This window comes from Cyprinodon tularosa, unplaced genomic scaffold (genome assembly GCF_016077235.1).
Source record: "Cyprinodon tularosa strain WSP-4 unplaced genomic scaffold, ASM1607723v1 ctg70, whole genome shotgun sequence".
NCBI classification, from domain to species: domain Eukaryota; kingdom Metazoa; phylum Chordata; class Actinopteri; order Cyprinodontiformes; family Cyprinodontidae; genus Cyprinodon; species Cyprinodon tularosa.
The window spans coordinates 1,852,602-1,880,160 of record NW_024039452.1 but is presented as its reverse complement, the minus strand read 5'-3'; the positions used below and the strand labels follow the sequence as shown (position 1 = coordinate 1,880,160).

At 36.9% G+C, this 27,559-nt stretch overlaps 1 protein-coding gene across 7 annotated transcripts in view; it reads right to left on the bottom strand.

The window, feature by feature from the left end:
* nrxn2b (neurexin 2b) overlaps window positions 1-27,559 on the bottom strand; it is a 1,247,190-nt gene that overhangs the window by 691,482 nt on the left and 528,149 nt on the right. For 6 of the 7 annotated variants that reach the window (XM_038268483.1, XM_038268482.1, XM_038268476.1 and 3 more), the window contains 2 exons: window positions 19,986-20,009; window positions 8,126-8,287 (listed from right to left, as the gene is read on the bottom strand). In XM_038268483.1, the coding sequence (XP_038124411.1) occupies window positions 8,126-8,287; window positions 19,986-20,009 (186 nt within the window). The remainder of the gene's footprint in view (window positions 1-8,125; window positions 8,288-19,985; window positions 20,010-27,559) is intronic. The other variant, XM_038268478.1, reaches the window with a different exon arrangement.

Sequence of the window (27,559 nt, the reverse complement as noted above, 5' to 3'; positions counted from 1 at the left end):
CTAAATTGGCCACACTGCAACATGTACAGTACACCTCCTAATGTCGTCATTAGCAGAGATTAGTCCTGGTAATTAGCCATGATAACACTGAAACTGGCAGCTAATAAGGCGTGAACTTGCCTGAGATAATGTGTAAAGAAGTAAAAAAAAGGTGCGGAGGAGGAAAGGCTTTAAAGGGAAGGTAAATGTTTGTGTCTTTTCAGGTATTTACTTTGGTATCAATAAAAGACAGCCAGGTAACATCATGAATAAAATACAGAAATATCTTAAATTATAAGATGAAGCCAGGCTCTGTGTGATAATTAAAAATCACCTGATATTTTGCTTTGAATATTGGTTCATTTGAATAATGGAATAATGGTATAAGTTACAGCATGGTAGCTCCTGAGGACTGGACTCGAGCACCCCTGAATTATTGGTGAACAAATACACTCACAAACAATTTTAAAAAGTTCCCAAAGAACATAGCCAAAAACCTACTCAATTTAGCAATGTAGATATGGGGAAGATAACTATCTAAAAGTTTAAAGCTACAGTGTGTAATTTTCAGCGACATCTAAAGTCCAGATTGCAGACCGCAGCAACATGAACATCTCCCCCCCACCGCTTCTCCCCCAAACAGTACAGCGAGCGTTACGGGACAAAATGTCTTCCACGACGTCCGCATCACCTACCTTCTCAGGTTTGTTTACATAGATCATTTTAATACTGCCATCTATTGTTCAGTACCATCTCAGTTCATCTCTCTCAACTTGCCGTAGTTACTTTCGAGCGTTATGGGCGATCTCGCAATCGCTAGTTTGTTGGCTCTGCGCTGCCGTAGCGCAAATATGTCTGCCTCCATGGCTGCGAGACCCGCTCCTATGTAATTATAAATAACGAATTCTAAGGCAACGCAAATATTAAGGTTAAGAGGCTGAGCTCGTAGATGATGATAAATAACATAGTTATGTATAATATATTACATTTCTGACTGTATATCCCTGTAATTATTACACACTGTAGCTTTAAAGTGAAAGTAAGAATGAAGAAGAAAGGGGATTTAAGTGTATCTAAAGTGAACCAAACATGGCCCTAGGACTATTCCCATTATAAAGAGAACTTCATAAACTGATAATACACACATTCTTAGTTCAAAATATGTTGCTGATTTTAGAAATGAGAGTTAAATGAGTAGACTGCTTCCCCAAATAAAGATTATTGAATAATAAAAAAAGCTTTGGTAGCTCTAATAGTAAAGAGATACAACCACAATTTTACAGTATAAAGTCAATGAATCAAAGGCGATCCCTGACTATCTGAATATGTTGACCTAAATGTTTTGTCATACATAAAAACTAATAATTGCTCACTAGATGGTGAGTTAATGACCTCATTGGGTCATATGATCTATAAAGTAAACATAAGATAGCTAAAATTAAAATTTTATGTTTGATTAATATAAATGTAGATAATGCCACACTGCCTCACTGCATAAAGATTTTCATGAAGATGAGATATGAGATATCTGTCAAAACAAACACATTTAATTGGCTTGTGGTCTACCGTTCACTGTATTAGCCAGAACTAACAACATTAGCAGAAGCTTATGCAAAATCAAAATCAACCGTGAAGCATGAATTCATGTAAAGCACTTTAAATTTTCTCTGGACTAAATTGTGCTATACAAATAAACTTGGCCTAGCCTTACCGTACACAGCCTCAGTAAAAAAAAAAAAAAATCTCTCTGCAGCATAGTTCTCCATTAGGTTAGCGTCTCCTAGCAGCAGCCGTACAATAAGCAACTTCTTCAGCCAACTCTCTCCTCATCGTGTATTTGTTCCTCATCCGAATTATCTGTTGTGATTACTAGATTTTCATTAATATCAATGGGCTCTAGTTTAAAGGAGCAATCTGGTCATATTCAGAATTCCAACTTTTGAAAGTAATTTAAATATAAAATTATTACAAATGATAAGTGTTTTTAATTTAGAGTAATTTTCATTTTAATGTGCTTTACCAGAGACATCCATGTTTGTCAGAGAACATTACTGCCACCTACTGGTTTGTGACGTCACGGTGCGGTATCGGCTGTTGATCAAGTCCCAATGCTGTATCTGGTGTTTGTCACAACGCGATATTATCTAAGTCATCTTGAAAACATTCTTCTTCCAAATGTTGGCTACATATTACGTGTTTTTTCTCTGGCCAGAAGTTAAATGGCAAATCCTCCCTCTTCAAGTTGGCCATCCAACAACAAACTGGTTCATGGAGGATCACGAATCGGAAAAGTGAAATAACTTTTTTTTATTTTACCCGATGTATTACATCCAACTGACATTCACGTGAGCATTGTCAGTTTAACTATAGCTCTCGCGAGTTTGCAATGGTGAAGTCCTCTCGAAATCATAAATAATTGTAGTTGACTGCAGATGTGTCTAGTAGTTCCCATTGGTTTTGCTTGTAAAGCAGGGAGAATGGCGCTAGGCTTACCGCACTGTGACGTCACTGCCGGAAGATGTCAGGAATGAGGTGGGAGCTCCCAGACTTAGAGATTGCGACGAAAATTAATTTTTTTCTTTCTCATTGATTAAATCATTAAATCACCGCAAATGTATTAGTTTTAGATATAAATAATGATCCATTGATTATTACTTGCTGACCGCACTTTTCCTTTAAACTGAAAAAGCAATGAAAATTGAAAAATGACTCATTGCTGCTTTGGCTGGACAGAGCTAGCGTTACACAACCTAAAAAGCGCCATTTATTGCAGCATAAACAACATTAGTGCAACAATATTTTATTTTAAGGTAATATCATGTAAAGTATCATATTTTAGGAAAGAAATGACAAATTTCTCAAATAAATTCTATCCTTACAACTAAACATGGCTCCCTTGAAAGCAGAGGGACTACAGCAGACCACACTAGACGCCGCTTCTATCAGCTAATGAAATGCCTCTGTATGTTGCTAATATCTTGATAGCCAAGTCTTGGTGAAAGTTAACTTCTGATATTTATGATCTTATTGGTGGAAGGCCACAGTTGACTTTATAGAAGAACAAAAGTGAGAATAGCAGGAAGCTCCTCATAATAAGAAAGTGCATCGATAAGTCAGAATAGAGGAAAAAAAGTAGAACCAAGACGAGGGCAAGAGCATTCACCCGTTGCTTGGAATCAATCAAATAGATCAATTTTTAATTTGGCCATCAGGATGGCAAAGCTGGTCCACCAAAGGAACAACTATGAACTTAATTACACAAAACCCCTGTTCGGAAGAAAAGAGGAGAAGCAAAGAGAGGAGAAGCAACGGACCAACTGTGAGAAATACTGAGCGAGTGACAAGGACAAGCAGGAGCAAAGACACCGATGGAACGGCTGGTGTGAAATGGGCGATTGCAAGGTCAGAGACTGGGAAAGTAATAGAGCGTTGGAGGTTTCAGGGGAGGGACAGATGGTGACAAAAGGAAGACACTCTGTGGAAACAAGACCCAGAGAAAGAGAGACCTGATTTCATGCATCACCTCTCTGACTGGGAGGCTAGAAAAAACATATATACATCACACACAGTATGATCATAGTATGGGTGACTTTGAACATGCATGGAGAAGCACACACACACAAAAACCTCTCTTCGTATGATTTCAGTTTCTCTTTTGGTGCCTTTTTGCTCTCCTCTTGCTGTGCTTTTCCTTTGGATTTGTGCTGCCTGGAGGTTGCTGGCCAAGCGTATCAAAGGCATTTGACCACGGTGGCGGCATGAAAGCCTTGCCCCAGACCATAACACCAGTCATAATCCAAGCTGTGCCACAGAAGCAGCACAAGATGAAACACACTGCAGACGGCACCCCCACATTCACTCAGAGGTTTCCCTCCTTACATTCAGCAACTACAGTGCTACCTGGAGCTCCAAATCATTCTGATTGCAGGTTTTCTCAGTGCCTCCCTTCGTGGTTACCTTACTGACTCAGCTCAGATCATGAAGTCATTAGAGCTTGACTGCCACTGAATTTGTGAGGCCATGAGGCACAAATACTTGGAAAGCAGTTTAAAGCAGAGTTATGGGTATGCTTTTACTTTCAGTGCATTACAACTTCAGCTCCAAATTTTAGTATTAACAAATGCGGTGTCATTAGGATAAAGATTAACTTTTTTAGTTCAGAGCCTGTGTCCATTGGAACGTGTTTAATGCCATCATGCAACTCTTACAAAATTGCTGCTAAGTAAACAAAAAGAGTTGGTGGTTAGATAAAATCCAGATAGGTGTTTTAAAGTTATTTTTCAATGGGCATTAAGGAACATAAAACTGATGTGTAATTTATTAAAGGTATAGTGAAGGAATTTCGCAAATGTTTGAAAAAAATGTATATGCACAACCCAATACCTGCTCGCGAGAGGGAACATCTATTAACCCTTTAAAGCCCGATCCAAGAATAAAACAAAACAGAAAATTCCTTTTTTTTATTTGAAGTCATTATTTGGCCTTTTAACAAAATATGTAAAAAGAAAAAACAGAAATACATTTTTGATATTAATAATTTATTACTATGGGATAAGTCAAGATTATTTTTTGTGTAGTCTTCTGCCCTCTGTTATCAGGTAAATCTGATTGTGTACAAAAGGATTTTGAGCAAAGTTTTTACCATTAAATTATGCAAAAGGTGTCAGACGCAAAACATTTCAGAAACCGTATGTATCAAATATGATACATTTGGCATTACAGCCTTAAACACATGTTAGAGCATGCACAAGTCCATTTCTTCTCATGCACGCTCTGTTTAAAAGTTGCTGTTTGCATCGCTCATACAAGCTTACTTTCCAAAAGACGATTTGCAATTTTTCCACTATGTCCGACTGGACTTGGTTTCCAAAGTATGACTTGGAAACCTATACAGATAATTTATGGCTGTTTGTTTTTATCTTTTTTGGAAGATCACCAGAATGATTGACACTTAAGAGGACCAGTGTTGGGAAAGTTCTCTTTCTATGTGAACTAGTTGAAAGTTCAGTTCACACATTTTAAAATGAACTAGTTCAGTTCATAGTTCATAATTCAAAATTTTGAACTAAGTTCACAGTTCCAAAAAATGAACTAGTTCATAGTTCTTTTTTTTTAATATATTTCTCAATTACATCATATGTAAAAGACATGTTCGCACAATGTCTTTTAAGCAGTCTTTTGTAAATATTAACAGCCCATAAGTTATCACCTAAATAGTGCCCATTTTGTGACATGGCAATAATTGGTGTGTCTGATTGTGAGGTCTCTTGTGAGTTACTGTACTATATAGAGCCAAGTTTTAATATTCTTAAAAAAGTGATGCTTCCACCACTTATAGTTGGATTACAATGAAAACAGAGAGCTATATCATAGTTACCGTTTACTTCTCTCATGTAAGAGCGACATACTCTGTATCTAAATGATAGTTTTACATCTCTGTTCAACTGGAATTATAACTGTTTCATTTATTTTAATAATCTTAGGCTTTTTTTAATTTGGTAAACTACTAGGTTTCCCTTTTTCGTTTTGTTTAATCACTTGATCTAAGTTTAATAATGTTTAATACAAAGTTGTGTTCAATTTGTCAATTTAAAAAATAAACAGTGAGACAAAACTAAAAACCTACAAATAGATCATCCATCTAATAATGCAGGCTGGGAAAGAGGAGCCAACAGTAACCCTGAGGGACGCTTACGACTTACACATTTATAATGTGGGATAGTCCACTAAAAGAACATTTAATACTGTGGTCTTTATGGGCAAAAAGACAGGCATTGTTTAAAGACAATAACAACAAAAATGTATAAAGTAAAGTTTATATCATGGAAAACATGCAAGCATAAGAAGTTGACCTTATGTTCACTTAAAAAGCTACATTTTAAATGCTGTGTGTGGTGGAAAAGTACTGTTACAAATCAACCTGAAAACACCATCCTAACAACATATTCTCATTATCAGTTCGTATGAAATCGTACGAAAAGTTATGCACAGTATTTCATATGTTTTCGACGTTTTTCCTCGAAAAAACAGATGAGTGCGCATGCGCAGCCAGACAGACGAAAAAAGGACGGACGTAAAACTGGGAAAAACTGTGCAATAATTACTTCTTGATGTCTCTAACTGTGTTGCTTGCTGTTTTGTATCTTAGGGTTAGGGTTAATTGTAGGTTAAATTCTATGTTATTGAATGGTGCGTAAGATGCGCAGAGGCAAGGATATCTTGTCTCGAGGGAAGACGTACAAATACGACGAAATACCACGAAAAAAATGTTGAAAACGTACGAAATTACTGTGCATAACTTTTCGTAAGATTTCATACAAACTGATAATGAGAATACACTGATCCTAAATAGAGAAAAACAGTGTAGCATCACGACGTGGACAATTTTTTAAATTTTTTTTTATTAGCGGGAACAAGGAAACTAGTAGAAGTTGATAAGAGCTAAATCCAGAGAACAACTGAAATGTTGCGGACATGCAAGTTCATCCACCAGTAGGACAACGACGCAAAGCATACAGATAAAAATGTGATGGAGTGATTTAGAGTTTCTGCTGGAGGTTTCTTCCTGTTTAAAGGGAGTTTTTCCTCTCCACTGTCGCTACAAGCATGCTTAGTGTGAGGGATTGCATTCGAATCAATGAGTCGATGCAATCAGCTGGTTTTCCTTAGATAGAAAACTTTGAATCAATCTGACTGTATTATCTGGTGAACTGTAAAGTGCCTTGAGATAACACGTGTTGTGAATTGGTGCTATATAAATAAACTGAATTGAATTGAACGAAAAATCTAACTTAAACAGAGGGGGTGGAATCAGATTTCAGCTTTTAAAAACTTGCAGCAATTGAGTTGATTCCTTCCCTCTATCATTACAGGGGAACAGAACCCCTCGCCTGTTCAGCCAGGCCAGCAATTCCCTTTAACGACCCCCCTTTCAGAGACCTAGACAGGTATGGGGTATTGCAGTCTAACAAAGAAGCCAAACGACCCCTATTCCAAAGGGGCGGACCCGTTCGTCTGGTTGAATTTGGATGTTTTCTACTCCAAAACAAGGCTTTGTTTATTTTGTCCCACTATAAAGCCTCAAACTCAATTCTATTTCTGACATTTTGAATTGAAAAATTCAAACGTCCAGTGAATTGTTTAACTTTTTTGAAATATTTAAAAACCATCTGCTCTAAAATACTATTACCACATTGCCTATATGTTTCAACCCCTGTCTTTCCTGTTAGCTGTCTTTTTCCTTCTATTATGCACACCTCTTTTTCCCTCTGTCGGTACACTGACAGTAAATTCTTACCATGTTCTGATGAGAGAGAGGCTAGTTAAATGCCTTGTGAGGCTTAGGGGCCCACAAGGGATCCTTCCAATAGCAAGCCAAATAATGAAAATGTAATTCTCAAGGCATAATTAAGTTAGAGATGGTGCGATTACTGTGTGATCCATTAAAAGTGGTGGCAAAAGTAATTACTCATTCAATCAGCAAGGTTTTTATCACGATATAAGGTAGTACCGTGTTGCTTTACCTCTATACAAGTCATTTTATTCACAAGACTACATTACTTAAGCTGTGATTGGACTTCATGACAGCTTGATCATCTCTGTGGTAAAACCTTGGTGGAATGAAAAGCCTTTTTCTATTCAAATTAAACCTTTCATGTAGACGTCTGCTTTTACGTATCCTTCCATAGGTTAAGAGATGCTTATTGCTTACCCTTTCTGGGGAAAGTATAATAATCTCAATATGGATGCTTTCCCATAGGCCTGGCGTGGTGTTATTAATTCCTGCTGAAGTGTTTGGACTATACCGAGGTTAGAAAGTGCAAGAAGAAACACAGAGGAAATAAACACTTGGAAGCAATTCAGCATGTTGTGCATCTGACACCTCCCACTCCAACATATGGGGAGTTAAATCTGCCCACGCAGATGAATCTCCAGAGACCGGGTCAGTCAACACAAGGGTGCTCACAGAAACGTGTGAGGATTGCACTATACTTGAGTCCAACATGTTCTCACTGCAAATTCTTTGTAAAAATGTTGTATCTTTAGAGTAATAATAAGAAAAAACAAAACAAAAAAAACTTGGGAGAGATTTGGACCCAGTTTCAGTCGGACCGACAAAATACTGTGTTTTCAGAACAAGACTCACGTCTTTAAGGCATCCCATGAAGTTGTTGCTGACTGGTGATCCCGGCAGGTCCGCTGTGTTGGGGCTTCCTCCAATGTAGAAGAAGTCATCGGAGCCCAACATGGTGTAATCCTCTTGCGTGTACCCAGTGGTGGTCAAAATGCCATCAACAGAAATGGTCACCTAGTGAGGCATCGGCATAAAAATAAAAAGAAAGACAGAAGTAGAAAGAGAGAACAATAGAGCAAGAGTAAAGAGTGATAAGAGAGGAGAGAAATTGGAGAAAATGAGGGGAGAAACAAGGAAGATGTTAGATTAAACATCATAGGGCTGTGTCCTAGGGTGTATTGCTCTCTTTTAATGCCAGTCAGACTGAGGATGTTCACTGTAGAGTGCAGTTGTTACAGTCAGGCTGTTACTGCCATGAACTCAATGTTATTGATCATTGAAAGTGGGAGGATGAAATAGTAAGTAGGAGTATTGCTTTTATCGAACCCTGGGTTAAGAAGGGCTAAAAATCAGCAAAATTAAACAGAAACCTAATCTTTTTGTTTTAATGTTAATAAAACCATCTACCACTAAGAAATATTTACTGAAGTACGCACACACCGTTTGATTCTTACAGGAGAGAATTTTTCTCTATATTCTTTCCACCATGTTCCTGGCACAGATATTCTATAACATCCTTTAGCTGAACCAGTTTTCATTTCAGGCGCTATCCCTAAAAATAACTCTCTTTCCTATTTGAATTGCCTCCAGTCTTGCATTCTCTGAGTTACACATTCTGCATTGAATGTTTGATTACTGTCAGAGCAGACAGTGTTGGAAGAATGAAGAATCTGGAGGTACAGAAGTTGAACGAGTATAGAAGAGGAAAAACAGGCCTTAGATTCTTCAAACTTCTCTTGTTCTTACATTCTTCAGGATAAAACGTGCTGTTCTGAGAGGCTGTTTCAAAGCTCAAATAAAATCCTCGTATTTGAAATTCTGAGACTCAGTAATCTGATATCATTAGAGCATGAGTAACCCAAAGAAATAATATGTTTTATCCCCCATTTCACTAAGATCTGTGAGAGCTATTCTTCTCAGACAGAGCTTAGAAGACAAGAGGAAGCAGCGGCTCTAAATGTCACGGCAGCTTGTTCGCTAATAGTTCAATAACTACCTGGGGAGTGAGAAAAATGAGATGTGGGACACACTCAAGGAAAACATCTTGCCTCCAATCATAAAGTAATCATAGTGAACAGATTTATTTTTCTCCCCATATCAAACTTATTACAATTCAGACAAAATTGCAGTACTCGATGAGTATGCAAATAACTATAATTCAGCTAATTGTAATGGACTGCATTGTCATTTTACATGGTGTCTGTATTCAGCATCAGCACCATCAAAAACTGTGCCTTTAAAAAAACACAGTAAAATCAACGTTATTTGATTTGGGACCAAATTTAGAGGTTTGTCAAATATTTAGAGCTTAATCATACTAAAATAACTGGATTAGTTAAATGGGAAAGTGCTTTTATCTCTGATTTAATAAATGATTCAGCATTAATGTATAAAAAAAAAGGCACTACTTCATCGTTTGCTCTCCAGTGTCTGATCCACTGAGCAGAGGCAGTATCACTGACATGATGTGGTTGGAAGGAGATTTTACAGCAGTATGAGGAAAAACATGTTTGTGCCCCAATGCCCAGTTTTCTAAACAAAGCGAAACACTTTCTGTCTGCTATAAATTAAATCGTTAAAAGTTCTAAAGTTGCTGGCTGAAGCATAAACTATAGCAACTGCACTCCACAGATCTGTTTCCTCAGCTGAGTCATCATTTTTGATTCCCAATTCCTTCGACTTTTTCTGTTTCTCTTTTTCTTTTGTCCTCAGTACTTCCCTGATTAACAGGGCAACCCATTTTTATGTCTGCTGTTGGTGAATATTAACTGTTATACTGGCCAGATGTATCTGGCATAGAGAATATGCAGTTTGCTGGTAATAATGGGGGGGGCTCAGCTTATGGGGATCACAGATGGGGCTCTCAGCAGGACCGACTCCCTTGTCCTATTATGATGGTAGAAACCTCATGAGCTAGGGAGAAGAAATGGGGGCATTATCAGGATGTGTGCAATTTTAAACACATTTAATTGATTTCAAATGAGCCATCTGTTCACATGGTTGTCAAACATAAGGTGTTAAGGGATACTACAGTAAAAAACTGAACCTAGAAGGCCTGTAAGACCAGAGCGCCGACTAAAAACGCTGACAAAATGCTTACAAGGATGTTGATTGTGCATCTTAAGAGCCGAATGTTTGTCAGCGGGATTACGAGGGTCAAGCATTGACAAACTGCAAGACATCTATTAGATTTCAGCAATGAGGAGTAGTCATCAGTCAGTGTTTGGATTTCAAATTTCTCCACCGCAAAGTTTCAGAGCTTTTAACACAGACAGATCAGTAAATATTGCCTTGAGCAATCTTATTTATGATGTGATTTATTATGTGATGAAAGGCTGGATCTACGTCCAACAAAACTCCCCACAGAGAAAACTTGTCAAAGCGCCGACAAAACAGAAAACATTGGAAGACAAAAAAACAAATAACTTTCCTGTTTCTTCACAGGGGTACATAACAGATAACAAATATTAAAATGACAAAAATTACTCATTGGGGACACATTTTTCACGCCTACCTAAAGGGGTTGCTTTTTTATTACACGTCTTCTCTCTAAAATACCCTTTTAAGCAAACATACAGGGAACTGCAGACCTGGATGATCTGTGTTGAACTGAGACCGTCCCAGATTGAGGCTTGAAACTGCTTCAAATATTGAATCTTTTACAATTTTAACTTCCTGATTCTGACACTCTCTTGTTTTCCTGATAAACAACTTTCTAACATCAGAACAAAAACTTTGATTACATTGTAAACCGAAGCCTTTCTTTTTTTAATCCTGCTGATTTCTAACATCTTCCTATCAGAACCCTACTGCGAAACGACTGGGAGCTCTGAATCCTAGATTTGCTCCTCCGTCAGAAACAGATTTGTATATTTCTGACGGTGAAAGTGTCTGAGTGTCTACGATACAGACTGCCACTCTAGGTCCCTGAGCACACCGCACAATGGGGATGGCTTCATTGCTCGGTACTTGTGACAGCCTAATAACAATAAAAAACTGGAAAAAAAAACTTACACTATGCTAGTGGTTGGACTCATTGTGATTGAAGTAATAGAACTAGACATAGTTTTCCCATACATAGTTTACTGGAATATCTTGCAGACAGTCCACGGTGCATTAGAATACCTCCACCTTATCCAATCTGCTGATCCTTAGAGATCTGAGAAAAAAAAAACGTATCTGCTGACTACAACCAAATTAAAAGGAGCAGAAATGAGCAAGCAGACTAATAGGAGGTCCCATGAGCAGCGCCGCTACTTCATCACTTCTATATATGGATCAGCGTGAACTCAGGTAGTTTCTGGGTCTTTGAACAAGTACAAAAAGAAGTACTAACCTCACACGAACGAACGTAGAGGCCTCTCTGGTACTACTTTGACTTTGACTCTATGTAACAGGGGGTTGTTTGATTTTCTGGTAATTGATAGAAATAAGTTTGGACTTTGATGATGATGCTCTGAAGAACAGTTTCTGGAAATAAGTGAACTTAATGTTTTCTGGGCACTTATCTACTAATGTTGGGGTACCAAACAAATATCATATACCAAAATTTTCATAATGGTGACTGATTAAAATCCCTATACACAAAACACATTTTATGAACAGGGGTGGATTTGGGAATTCGGGGGCCTTAGGCAAAAACAGGCATGGGGCCCTCTGAGTTCAGAAGACAACACATAAAACAGACCCATTATACAGATACAGAAATTTTAATAGAATACATATATTATGTGTTCTACGTCTTGTCCTTTTCTTCTTATCCTTTTCTTGCTGTTTTCCTTCTGGACTTTTCATGCGACGGCTAAAGTAAATAACCCAGTCCTTCCTTTCACTGCAGACAAGCCATGATCTGCTTATCTGTTCTCCATTTTTCATTTGGATGAAATAATAGCTGCATGGATCATGACAGCAGACAAGATAGAGGAGAGCAGGAGGCGGGGTTACCAATCTACTTGCTCTGGAGAGCAGAGTTCTGTGCTTTAATTTGTTGTTGCCAAAGTCTAAAGTAGCAGAAAAATGTCGCTAGATTTGGCACTAGGCACTTTTTTGAAATAAAAGTGCTAGAGGGGTCTGAAAAGTCGCTAAATATAGCGACAAAAGCACTGTTGGCAACACTGCTCTTCCCGTCGTTTGTTTTCAAATGGTTTGCTGCTGTCTGTTTGGACCTTTCTGAACATGTGCAGCAAATGGACTGATCCAATATGGTGGACACTGAAGGGGGGGGGCTTGAGACACACTTAATATTATAAGCGTTCTGATGACATTTTAGTGAAAGGATTTTATCCAAAGCATAATTAATGTGCACAATTAAGGAATAGTTGTATAAACTATACATGTAAACAGAGTTTTATGGGGCCCCCAGGAACTTGGGGTCCTAAGCAACTACCTAGGATTGCCTTATGGTAAATCTCTCCCTGTTCATTAAATATACCATCCTATGACCAAGGAAGGGATAACATTTGACTACTGGGACTCAATCTTAGGAACAGAATTGTTTAGGTTTGGATGGGTTACATATCTAAATAATAATAAATAATAAATCCCTTACTGAAGAGATGACATTTGTAGTGCAGCATATACATTAAGAATATTCATATCTTTTGGCCAGAACTATAATACATTAAACATATACGTGAAATGATTAGATAAATTAATGTGTATGATAATGCTGCCAAGAGAGCAGAGTCATAATAAATATTCATACCAGCAGTTTTATGTAAAATACATGTATATAAACAGCTTTCTGTGAGCCTTTCGAATGTTTTATGCATGCAGATTTAATACCAAGCCCCTAATATATGTTACAAGCATGAGTGCATCTTCCTTCTCTGAGCTAGTGGTTGGTTTTTTATGTGTCTGTAGCCTCTTTCCTCATGCATGTGGACCAGTTTTTGTGCGTTCCTGTCAACTTTAGTCATTTTGAGGGTGGAACCAACTGGTTGCTGTCAACTGCCTGTGAGTGGATACTTTAAAAATAAAATAAAAACACCACTTGAGACAGTACCCTTTCCTTCCTCTTTGCAGCTCGTAATGTTATCATCAAATTTACAGTTCTTTTAAAGAGAATTATGACTTTAGTTTGGATGTAAGCATTACCAAACTTGTATATGAGGTGATGACATCATCCAACAACTTGCAGGCCAGCTAAAGGTGCCTTTCCTCTTCGAAGAGTTGGCAAATGTGGAACTGTTTTCTTCCTAGGTTATTCTTATGACAGTAGATACATTTTCAGGCTAATAGCTCTTATCTTAGAGAGTTATATTCTGATTTATTGTCCTGGAATCTGATTGGTTCTCCTAAAATGACAAAAGATTACACAATTGCTAAGACATTGGTCCACATGCTAGTAGGAAAGAGGCTAGAGATGCACAAAAAGCAGCAACGAAGGGGATGGAAGCCGAGAGCAGTCTTGTCCCTCTCATACTTTTTCACTGTGGTTTTCTTGAGAAAACGAGATAATTTTCTCATCATCTAAAGATAACAAGCCGTTTTCTAATCATAACGAGATGATTGGTGTGTGTTAAAACTGATTACATCCTTTAATACAACAACATTGGGACAGGATGTCTAAGTAAGTCATGGCAGAATACGTACAATTCTGTAAATAATTCTGTGTTTACCTAAAAGTTAAGCAATTAGACCTATGCCTAGTGCTGGGTGTTTTCTTAACAGCCCCTGTGTTACGCCTGCAAATTGAAAAGATGCATTAATCGCAAAAATAAGTCCAGATTAAAAAACAGTCAGGTTTGTTTCTACTGTATTCCATGCAATCCAATCATCCACCACGACCTGACAATGAGAGTAAAGAAAAAAACGTATTATTTGCACACATGCGGCACCGCGACTGCACAACTACAGGCAGCGTAGGCATGGATGGACTGGGAATCCAGGGCTGTTGGCCAGCCTCATTAATTATTAATACAGGTTAATCATCTTGTTATTTCAAGAAATCAATAACTATTTTCTCGTGATGAGATAATTATCTTGTTATCTCGAGAAAACAAGTAATGGTTTAACCCGTGTTAAAGCGACAGTTATGTCATTATCTCGAGAAGGCAAATGGCAAAAAACAAGTTTAGTATGACTGCTCTTGACTTTCGTAGAAGGGGGTTTCACGTAGGCTCGTTACATATTGGGGGCCTCATGGTATTAAATCTGCACACATAAATTATCAAAATGCACATAGAAGTTGGTTAACATTCATGTGTCTAAAATAAAACTGCTTTTGTGAGTATTTCTTATATGAGTGCCCTTTTTACAGAATTTGTCTTCAATAAATTTATTTTAGGTTTTTTTTTGTTATGTGAAGCACCTTGTCACCAAAACACAAGTTTGGCTTATATACAGCTGTTTCTAAATGTGATTCTGATTCAGACTGAAATATAATATATAATCTTTTATTCTGAGATAATGCTTATAAGGATAAATATTTACAATTTTTGATATCTGCATTACTTGTTTGGGTTTCCTGACATCGAAGGGGTTTAGATCTTGAAGGAAAAAGACTCATCCAGCAGGTAGGATGGAGATAAGTATCTCAAAAGCAACCCAGCAGCTCCCCGTGGGCAAACTGCATTTCTATATACAGGTGAAAATACCCGTCAGAGAAAGAAGACCAACATCCAGCATCACTTCAAAGATTTCTCTTCTTCACAAGCTTTTTTTTTAATCTAGGAAAAGTTGAACTATTTTCCTGTTTTTTTGCACTTATTTTTTTTTTTTCAAAGTTCCCCAACTCATCTTTTGGCTTTGTTGACCAATCTTATTCCCATGTGGAATCCCTGATCTCCTGACAAGCAGATAAATATGTTTCTCCATCCTCTTTCTTATTTTAATCTTTGCATGAGTGCTCTTCCTTTACGCCTCCTATATGGAGGTTATATGGTGATGTTTAATAACTTACTTTGCTTGAAAAAGCAGAACATGGAGGAAGAAAGCAATTTATCAGGATTTCATTGACGATAAAACATTTTTTCACAATGTAATAAATTAGTTTGCATATTTGCAACTAATTTGTCAGGATAGTGACTTTTTTCCCCCCTGCAGGCGCTGCAGAAAAAAAAGGTTTAAAATTCTTACCTTGAGAATGGATCACTTACCCATATAGAACCACATCTGTTTATTTTCATAGATCTTTAGCGAGGAGAAATGAAAAATCTCTGCCTTCGATATAGAAAAACGCATTAAGTATTCACAACCGTGTACATTCCAACGATGCCACTAAAGAGAAGTTTTCCATTTAAAAAGCAGTTCTCGTTGAGTGCTTTGATAGATGTCTGGCAGATTGTCAAAATTTTCCCACCTGGAGACCAATTATGTTAAAGAATAACGGAAAAAAAAATAAGCTACACTTTTATGGGGATTAGAAATATTCAGGAAACCCAGAAAACGCCGCATCATCGACAGTTAGAGGGAGAAAGGGTTCAGAAGTGATGCCCAAAAAAGGCTTCGAAGGTTGGAGGGTGATCAGAATCTGTTAGTACTTTTGTAAGTAAGGGAGAGTCAGACACAAAAATGGTTGTTAGTACAATTAAAACAAGGGTTTAATTGGAACAGCTGATTAGTAACTGGTTAATTTCATCAAGGTGTGAGAATACGTGAGGATTCTTTAAAAGTCCTCTGCAATTTGATTGCACAAACCAGATCCAGATTGGAACGGAACACAGATTTCATGTGGAAGGGGTTTGTTTTGCTTAAGAAGAACCAAAATTAATCCATCCAAGTTAACAGGGGTGACACACAGCCCATGCACGTTAATAAAAATGATGACAGGGAAGTGTGAAGGTGCAGGAAGAATTCCATTCGACACAACACAAATGGGTTAAGCAAAAACAAAAAGGAAAACAAAACAACAGATCAACCATCTAGCAAGATGCAGCGAAATGAGCTTTTAAGGGGGGAGGTTAATTTAATTTTAGGGTATCACAACACCGCACAAATGGGAAAAGAAACAGAACTGTCATTATTAAGGTTGTCGGTGATATTCAAGAACACAACGTAAAAAACAAAACAAAAATGGAAACACTATCAAGACACGTGTGCAACAGACTGACACGTGCTAGGCTACAGCAGCATTTATACCATTTTAATGGTGCAAGGTTGCTCTAGCCATCTGTTCCATGCAAACAGACTGGAGGATTACAACCACTGGATGCTGTCGACATGAAGGTGGAACCAGGATCAATAACCATGGATGAAATAAACAAGGAAGAGAGGTTTTTTTTAAAGAATAGGGAAAATTCAGAGGAGAGATGAGATAGTCCAGCATTTGGTAAAAAGAAGACTTAGTATTCCAACTGCATCACTCGCCGTCACGATGTTAGAGCGTTTCTAGCACTTATACACCCTATATTGCTTTATAATTTTCTCTCCAAATTGTCTTTTTCCTCACCTCCTGTTCTGACAGACGGACTAAATTTGATCTTTTGCAACATCCATCCTCTTTTTACCAGAAAAAAAACTGATCTGTCTCTCCTCTATATTTTTTCCTGTGTCGTTTTCTTTTTTTTTTCTTGGAAAGAAAAGGTATGAGGTCATAATTTGTTTTAGTAGGTTAATTGTTAGAATTAGAAATAAAAACAAAAAAAAACAACATAGAAAGAAAAGAAAAAAAAAGAAAAAAAGGGGGTATGGCTACCACATTTTATGATCATATTAATTATATTAGAACAATGAATATATGTATGTATATATGTTAGCTCTGATATATACATAAGCATATATTCTCAGTCTTATCCCTAATTATAAAGAATAAGGACAAAAAAGGGAGAAGCCTATTGTAGGCATGCAAGGGATAAGGGAAATAAAGTGTACAAAATATACGTTTGTTAGTGTTAGTTATAGGTAAAACAAACACAGCTCATATATTTCCATGTTTTAAGGCCCGCATCGACAGGCAGACCGTATCTAAAGATGGACCTTCCAGTGAAAGAGAGTAAGACCAAACTTTCCTCCGAACATTAGTGTTTCCAGCCCCCAATATAGAGTTTTTGGCTTATCTGAAAAACAGAAAGTTTCTGTTTGTTTCTTTGTTTTTAGTTTTCCTTACATCTGTTTCATTGTGGATATTGACATATTAAGAAGCTTTTAAATGTGCAGATGTTAGTGAGGAATCTGTTAAGGAGAAGCTCTGTGAACGACCAAACTAGATAATAAATCACTGAAAGGGCAGCGGTTTGAGCCGTGAGCCGAGGCCAGTTTTATAAGGAAGCAAATCGTTACCATATTTCAAATGAAAAAGCATTTCCAGAAATGCTTTTTCATTTTAAGAACGTGGCTGCATTGTTTGACTCATAAATGAAATTAGTAATCAATATTCCTGTTTGCATTTTCATTTTCTTCTTCAACACCGCTCATCCTTTTACTGAATTAAAAAGAAAAAGACATTTGAGATTTTTTTTTCAAAATGCTCCCCAGCAAATTCATACCAAAATTCAATTTGAAATGTAAAATTTGAAAATGAAAAAGGATTTCCAGAAATGCTTTTTCATTTTAAGAATGTGGCTGCATTGTTTGACTCATAAATGAAATTAGTAATAAATCCTCCTATTTGCATTTTCATTTTCTTATTTAAGACTGCACATTTTATGCCATAATCAAAGAGAAAACACAGCGGACATTGCTTTTTCGTTTTCATGGTCTGCCTGCAAAGTACTGTCCACAACTCGAAAACGAAAAAGCATTTTGAGCAGCGGGGGCAGCAGAGTGATGTCAGCAGCCGCTCTTCCTCAGGTCCTTGCTGACCGGGCTACCCATCTTGTTCGGTAGGGGGCGCTGATTATAGCAGGTGACCCCTTGTAACTTTAAGAAACAAAGGTCTATCACCTCCAAAGTTTCAGGAGTGAGTTTTCATCATAAAAGATGCTAATAAGTCAAAAATGAAAAAGCTGGGACCTTTTTTTGTCTGATTTAGAAAGGGGGGACATATTGTAGCAGGTTTTATTTTCACTTTCTGGAAATGCTTTTTCATTTGAAATATGGTCACGATTTGCTTCCAAAGTTTCCTGTGTTAAATGAGCCATAGACATCGCACGACAACCTAAGATAACATGTTTTGCTGTGAAATACTTAAAACATTTATGATGGGATCTTTACTCATTGTTCTTTGCACAAATATTTTCATTAAATCCCACTTACAAGTTCTAAGTTTGTAGCCTCGTGAGACCATCCTGATCTCGCGAGCTTTCAAGGTTTCACTCGCTAATCAGTCTGGAGACTCTCCGTTGAAGAAAATTTGGAGCCGTTCACCAAACGAACGTCCAATAAGCGTTGGCTTTGAGGCGGGTTGAGGTGTGACGCAACGAGAAGCGGGACAGTTCAGTCTAAAGAACATGGCGGCTTCAGCCGATGAAACTAGCGTTAGCGTGGCTATCAAGCAAGTTTTATCGGAATTACAGAGTATTTCTTCACTGAAAGAAGAGCAAAACACTGCTCTGGAGGCTTTTCTCAGAGGAAAAGATGTTTTTGCTCTTCTCCCGACTGGTTTCGACAAGAGTAGCCTGGCTTGTGGTTGTGTTCCAGAAATGCTTTTTCATTTTAAGAATGTGGCTGCATTGTTTGACTCATAAATTAATCAAGCTATTCAGTCAGTCCAATCTCCTATTATGACTTATAAACATTCTTTAAGCTAAACACGCTAGATCTATATTTTGGACTTGTTTTTAAGCAGGATGAAAGATTTTCTTTTCTTTTTTTTTTATATTTCCCGCTTTGATGCAGGTGAAAGTTATATGTCTGGTTTATAACACATTTTGTTTCGTCTTTTGACAGTAAAGCAGGTGAGATACAAACATCTTACAAGCCCTATGCTGAAGTTTCCACTTGCTTTACCAATACTAAACAGAAGTTATAATAATGCAGCTGCAGTACATGCATTAGTAAGCAGAACTAAAGCATCTAAATTTCTCCGTCGAGCAACATCCATTAGCTTGGATTTAGGCTCGGCTTTCTGTGTTCTCAGACATTTATTTATGCAACAGCTTGCTGGGAGATCATGACACAATAAAGAGTTTTTGGGCTCTAAATAAATGTTTGAAAGGTAGCATTTATTGAACACAATAAAATGAGCAGGAAAACGACTAAGGATTTGTATGTAGAACTTACGGCTTTCTGACACTGAACAATTTTTATTTTATTTTTTTTACCAAAAAAGCTTTCTGTACTTTACTTGCTTTCACTGGAAAAGTCACAGAATATGTATTTATTGTGAAATCAGCTGTGTAAGCTTTCCTCTTAGGTTTCCTATAAACAAATAAACTAGGATTTACAAAAATAAATTGTAATAATACTTAAATACAGAGTATAAAAACATTGATTTTTCATTATGTTCTTTATTTCTTCATACGGATAGTATCTGAAGTTAAGAAGAAAAAAAAAAGAAAAGAAAATAAGAGCAAAAATATATATAAAAAAATAAATAAATTCATAAAATTAATATATATTTGGTAGACCTCTTTGGGTGAAAATGTAAAAAATTTCAGAAGGGGGGAAAAGAAAGGGTAGTAAAAATCAACTATATATTTTTGTATAAATATATACAAAGTGAGGACTAAAAGAAAAATAAAACAGGTGGAGTTGTTCAGCTACCTTGGAATTGATGGAGGATTGGACTTTGAGTTAAGCAAACAGAATAGAAAGAGTAACGGAAAACCCAGGGCAAACCAAAGTGTAAGACAATTAGAATGATATCTACCATATAATGCAGTTTGTTTACCATAGCGTGTCCAATGCCTGCGTGCTTTAGGAGAAAACAGGGGGGAGGAGAAAGAAAAAATAATGATGAACCTTAAAAAAAAAAAAAAATCAAGAAAGCATATCTTAACCCCCAAAAAAGTGGGATAGAATTGCCTGTAGAAAAAGAAGCGTCTCAGTTTATAGGCTAAAAAATGGATTTAAAAGAGTAAAAAACACTAATAGATTTTTATTTTTTGCTTTAAAGCATCCAAATAAAGAAATAAAGAAAGCAACTGTAAGTGGCTAGTTTTTTAAAAAAAGGATCATCCAAAAATCATCCAAAAAACAAAGTAAAAGGAGAGGATACAGTACATTTGTTAGTACGCAAGTCGCAATTTAAGTAGAAAAAAAACAAGATGGTAAACATTCCGTGAATGACACAGTGTTAGTTGTAGAAATCATAAAAGGTAAAGGAAAAAATAAATCACTAACGAAAAGAATCAAACTGGAAAGAATTGGAAGCTTGTTAGTAAGAGAGACAAAAGTTAGCAAATCAACCTCCACTGGGGGAAGACGGGGCTTCGGGGGAGTTTTAAAGGGGATGTTTATGTGGAATTGGGAAGGAAATAAGGGAAAAGTACATCAATATTAGTATCCATGGTGACAGACTGATGTGGTCGCAGGGCTCTCTATTAATAGGGTCTAGGTAATTTCTGAGAGGCCTTCCTTTTTTCTGGGCACAGACAATTATTTAAGATGACTTACAGAGAAGGGAATCTAACAGATGGCAACTGCAATACATGAAACAAGAAATAAAGATATTATTGCATGTCTTCAAACATATTTAATTCTAAAACACGAAGGTTGAGCTCAAGTGTGAGGTTGTGCTTTCATTGACTTAATTCAGGAAATTCCTGCAAAGGAAACAAAAACCTGCGAAAGAGAGCAGAAATATTTCATACAATTTGCAGCGGCTGCTTTCTGAAAGAGAAAGAAAAGCTCATTAGGTATCAGTAAAAAAAAAAAAAAAAAAAAATTAGTGATGTGCAGACCAATATTAAAATATCAATACCTCCAATTCTGGACTTTTGGGTTCTAAAATGGATTCTAAAATCCAAATATGGATGATTTTGATAATGCTGCGATTTAAACATTATTTTAACGTTATTACTTATATATAACCCATAAACCTATTGCCTCCATTGCCAGACGCTGGGGAATGTATCAAATATAAAATTGTGTTGTAACACATGAATTGTGATACGTATCGTACTGCCAAATTCCTGCCAACACAGAATTTGCGGCGTTAATGATGAAGAGCTGCTGTTGTTGCTGCCAGGGCATCACAGACGTCTTGTGTCAGGCTGCTTCAGGCTGGAACAAACCAGGTACAGAGGGAGAAAACCTGGAGCTTTAAACAACAAAGCAATACCGTTGCCAATGGAGTTGTTCATATCTAAAATGGTAAGAAAATAAAGATTTCATGCTTCAATAAATAGCTCCATGAGTTCAACCTGGATTATTGTGCATTACAGCGGCCATCTTGCTCAAGTAGAAAGGAATTTACAATTTTTAAAAGGTAAACTTCAAAATCAGTTTACTAGATGGCTATATAACAAGTTTAGGCAATAAATATTTAATTGGAAATGTAAACAAATTCACCCAGTATTATAAAAAAATGCACTTTTTTACATTTACAAAACATGTTTGTTTTATTGAAATAAATTACTGTATACATTTCTGATCTGTATCGCCGATAACAGCCCCTATTTTACCCCCAAAATGGATCAGGAAGAAAATTTGTGGTATTTTTCATTTTTTAGTCCATTTCTGTTATGGTTCTTTTGGGACTCTGAGTTTTTAGTTTTCAGTTATCAGTTGTTCTGTTTTGTTGATCTTTTTTATTTTCCATTATATTCAAGCAGTCTTGCTCTCTGTTGCCCCTTTGTGCTTGTTTACTTTCCCCTTGACTTCCTTCTAGTTAGTTCTACCCACACCTGCTCCATATTCAGCTAATTAATCCATCCTTTGTTCTGTTCCCCTTATATACTCCACTCTGTGCTGGTTCCTTGTTGTTTTTGTTGTTTCCTCATCTCCGGTTCCCCATGTCAGTTTTCCCCTGAAGTTTTCTGTTTTTTTTTTGTTTACTTGTAATTTTGTACTTTTGATTTTTGCTTCAGTTTCCTTATTTAATCAGCAATACTCACCTCTGCCTCCAAGTCTCTGCATTTGGATCCTCAAAAACCCTCACCTAACCGTGACAATTCCTGTCTAATTTAGGACCTCTTATCAAGGAAGTTTTCCACCGGTGGAGTGGCGGCCAAGTGGTTAGAGCATAGTACTTTGAATCCGGAGTTTGTGAGTTCAAAACCCACTTCCACAGACAAGCTCTTTGGTTCTCTGAGCATGACCTTTATAACCCATGATTGCTCACCAGGCACCCCAAGATGGCAGCCCACTGCTCCCCATATGGATGGGTTAAATGCAGAGGTAAATTTCTACAATGTGAGATCAATAAAGTTAAATTATTAATATTACCATTATAATTTTTTGAAAGTACAAGTCATATATAATGCAAATTACATATGCATTATTAGTTGTAATGTTTATCTTTTAGCAGTTTCTATAATTTAGAATTGACTGATTTGTTATTTCAGAAACGTAAGACTTGCAAATAATCTTGAAACTTTGGATCTGACAAGAAAAACATGCTTGTAAGTGAAACAATATAATATCTTTTCTAAACCAAGAATTTGGTTTGACCCAAAAATTGCAAAATTGTAGAAACTCAAAAACCTATTATGATAATAGTTGATTATATTAATGGTTATATTGTGTTATTTTAAAATTTGCATCAGCGTACTTTAAGAAAACCACAACAATATTCAGCCTTGAAAAATGAAACTAAAATAGAAAAGCCACCATTCTTAGATCAAGGGGCTTTTGTATACATTTTTACTAGATGGCTAAAAAAACCTTTAAACCTCTAATCTTACAACAACTAATTAGTGTTCAAGATAAATAACTCTTTAAAACTAAAACCTATTTTCACCATTCACCATTTTCAATGATAAAGTGACACAAAAATCATTGTATCTCAACAAAACTAACGCAGTTCTTAAAAAATTTGCTATATTTAAACACACCAAGCAGAAGACACTTGCAGCTAAATGTATTATTACTATTATAGAAATGGGATGCTTGGAAAAATGTCCATCTCGTAAAAACCCCAAAGTAGATCAACTTCAGTTCATAAATATTCATACATTTTTATCTTTACACATTCAGTTTCAACAAAGTGAAACTAACGCCATGGAGGGTGGATACTTTCACAAGGGACAGAACAAAAACCAAGTGCTTTAATAAAATATAGAGAAAGCCACCAAATTTTATTTGGAGTTAGAGTCATCATTCCATATGCGAAAGCTGTTGAATATATTTGAAAGGGATGAATCAGAGAATCCAGAGACTAAAAGACTGAAAGCATAGGCAATGAGCTGCAGTGAGGATGATTGCCAGTTATGTAAAATGGTCCTGCCCTGAATTATGCACAATTTTACGAAAGAAAGGGACTTAGATTGATTACCCAAAAAAAAAAAAAAACACATTTTGAACTTGTCTATGAAGTTAAACAGCCCAGCAAATGGCTCTAGCCTTGTTTTTCCCAGTGGTCAGAAAGCTCTACCTGACCTGGGTTTTATCTCTTTGTTCTGTAAGTTGGCGCTCCACAAAAGGTGTAGGAAGAATGTGTTCATGCTTTCTGCGTGGGACGGGGATCAGAGTGGTGACCATAAACAAACTCCTCCCCAAGAGGCTACTGTAAATGGCCGACGTTAAACTTTGTGCACACCCACTCTTTGATACTCAGTCAAAGTAAAGAGCTGTCACCTATCACCCACTTCCTATGATGATGCCTCTTAATCCATTAATTAGTAGGAAAAAGATTCAGCAGTGGGTGTGAATCTGCATTTGAGCACCGTAATTTGCTTCCATGTATCTCAGCTGCAGAAATAACAGCTTTTCGAAATGAAAGGAGGGACATAACAGAAAACCAGAAAAGTCAAAAACACTCAAACAGATGTATCGACTAAAAATGGGACAATAGGAGCTTTTCTTTCAAAATGCAACAACTTCTACATTCCTACTGTTTGGATTTGGAAATCATGTCTCTCAAACATCATCTTTTATAATGATTTTAAACTCAATAGTCATAATTATAGTCATGTTTGATTATAAAGATAAATGACTTATTGCTTTGTTATCTTTCAGAAGAAGTTGAATCGGTGTATTTTAAGAAAAAGTTGTACAAAAAAATACTGTCATTTGATTTCCAGAACATTTCGCCTTGAATTATGACTGCAATTTAAAAAGCAGGAGAACTAAAATAAATGTCTTGCCAGTCTCAAGGTGGTTAACCCCTTGAACCCTACGGACCCACCGGCGGGTCCAGCTGCTACATGACCTCGTAGTTTTACCAAACCCCCAGTATTGATGTAAAAAACATATTTGGCACAGTTTGGTGACATTTATGGATAAATGTGCCAAAATGGCCTCTCCGCCTAAGAAATTTCTCACTAATACCATTCTAAAATAAATATGATTCATCTGATTGAGTCCACATTTTGTATATTTTTACAAAACATTTACATTTGAAAGTCTGTACTACTTTTTTGTGCTATAAATAATATTTTATTAGTGTTTTGCAATGTTTGCAATTTTTGCAAGAAAATTTTGGCGAGGTTCAAAAAATGCAAAATATTTTGTATTTTGTCCCTAATATTTCAGGCAGGGTCAAAGCTACAATGGTGCTGACACCAGAAAACCATTCTATGACATCTTACCTTTACAGACGTACCAAAAGTTTCTTCTTAAATCTAATAGCTTTGAGGCTATAAGTTATTTACTTTTGTGTGTTTTTGTCAGGCAGAAATTTATTTATACCCCCTTAGGGTGTAAGAGGCTAGAGAGTAGATGTGTAAAAAGAGATCAAGGGATATTGTATACATTTTTACTATAGGCCTGAGAACCATAATCACTGATGATAAAAAGTCATTTATTATGAAGATCAATCATGCAGACAGTCAGTCTTTTGTTCTCAAACAAATGGCCGACCAGATGAGGTGTTTTCAGAGGTCTAAAAAATATCTGGAGACATAACCACTGCAGAGAGGATAGAGGGGAAAGGGATATCTTCAACGAAAGGAAACCATGTGAGAATCCTATTTCATACCTCTCCTGAAGTGACTCGAAATTGTCCATTTCTACCAGGGTGTAAGTGCTGTGTGGTTGCAGTATTTTTAGGAATAGCTTTGTGTGGCTGATGTCAAAAGTTTAAAGGATTAAAGCTTTGAATCGGGGAATTTTTTAGGCTTCCTGGTCGGAATAAGCGTAAAACTACAACAGGGGCGGATTTAGGAAATTTGGGGCCATGGGCACAGACAGGCATGGGGCCCTTTGAAATGGGGAGACAACACAGAAAACAGACCCATTATACTGATGCAGAATTTTTTTATAGAATAGACATACATTACTTTTCATATTTGTAATATGCTCAGCTGACTTTTCATGCTGTCTCAAAATAAATGAAAGATTTTTTTTCAATCACTAAGCCCCATCTTTGCTGATTGCTCTTTCCTGTGTTTCCAGAAAGGCAACAGCAAATGGAAATAACACATTCCTTCTTTTCAATGTAGACAAGCGATAATCTGCTAATCTGTTCTCCATTTTTCATGTGAATGTAATTATAGCTGCAGGAATCACGACAGCAGACAAGAGAGAGGAGAGCAGGAGGTGAGGTTACGAATCTACTTGCTCTGGAGAGCAGAGTTTGGTGCTTTTATATGTTGTTGCCAAAGTCTCCAATAACAGAAAAAAGTCAGTAGATTTGGCAATAAGTGATTTTTTTTGTAATAAAAGTGCTAGATGCGTCTGAAAAGTCGCTAAATATGGCAACTAAAGCACTAAGGTGGGAACACTGCTCTTCCCACCATTTGTTTTCGAAGAATTTGCTGCTGCTTGTTTGGACCTGTCATTACCCGATCCGTACCGGAAGCACGATCCGTACCATGAGCTCATTTGCGCGTGCGCAAACAGAATAACTTCCGGTGGCAATATTTCCTTTTTCTTACTTTTTTATTCTTTTGTATTTTTTAGAGGCATGGTTTCTTTTTGTATATCTTTGTATTTTCGTCAATGTTGCATTTCCTAAAAATAAAAAAACAGAAATACATAAAAAAGTTCAATCGCCTTGTGATAGTTACTTTGACTGCTCTGAGCATGCGCAAATATACGTCACACAGCGTATATATTTAAATTTGTTTAAATATTTGATTTACTCTGTACTTAACTATGCACTCCAGCAGTACTGACCCACAATGGATTCATTTGCTACCTTTCGTGACCTGCAGTTTTTCATTGATAAGGGAACATTTCCCGAAAATTTGGATTTTTATTCCAGAAAAAAAAATAAAAAGGATGTCTCCACATTTTCAAGTTAAAGGTAAGAAAATTAGGGCGTGCTCGTGTTGTGACTCATTTTTGGAGTATTCTTTAATTATTTTAGGATATAAATAAATATTATTTTTTGGCGACCCGGAAGTTATTCTGTTCGCGCAGGCGCAAATGAGCTGATGGTACGGATCGTGCTACCGGTACAGATCGGGTAGCGACAGGACCTTTCTGCACATGCAGGGCAAAAAGACTGATCCAATGTGGTGGAAACTAGAGACTGACATTTTTTCGGGATTCCCATGGGATTCCCGTGGGATGGGAGTCAGTATTAGTAACGATCACGTGATTGGGACGGTACAGGATTAAACATTAACGGGAGCAGACCAAAAAGTAAAATAAAATAGAAAGAAAAAAAATCCAGTACTGGCGCCGCCATTTTGGAGTTTTTTTTCCTTGAAGCCTACACTATAATTCGAGTCAAAAAAAAACTACACGGCCCAAAAACCAACAGTGCTTCCACTCTGAGTTTTTCACCCGCGCTCAAAAACAACAATGGAGGGACCAACAGTTAGTGGCGAACTCGACTTCGAAAAGTTTGATTTGCAACGCAAGCTGAATGGGAGTGGTGCAGGAATGGGAGTAATTTCACCAGGAGTGGGACGGGACAGGATTTAGATTTCTACTCTGGCCCGGGATCGGAACGGGACACAATTTTTTTTTGTGGGAGTGGGACGGGGCAGGAGTGAAAATCCACTCCCGTGTCAGTCTCTACTGGAAACTAAAGGATGCCCCTGAGACACACTTAATATTATAGGCATTCTGATGGCATTTTAAAGAAAGTATTTTTTTATCAAGAACATAATTAATTTGCACAAATAAGTAATAGCTGTATTAACCATACATGTAAAATTAGTTTATTTTGGGCCCCCAAGAACTTGGGACTCTAGGCAAATGCCTAGTCTTGCCTAATGGTAAATCCGCAGCCTGGGGTTGGGCATTCCAGAGGGATAGTAGTGGTAGTTAAGGATTAATGAGAGCATTTCTTCTGTGAAAGAAAAAAAAATGGATGTATTTATGCCTCTGCGTGTGAGAGTATTGGCTGTTTGGAGAAAATACCCCTGAATAATAACAGTTGTGAATAGCTAAGTCTGGCAGTTGATTCCA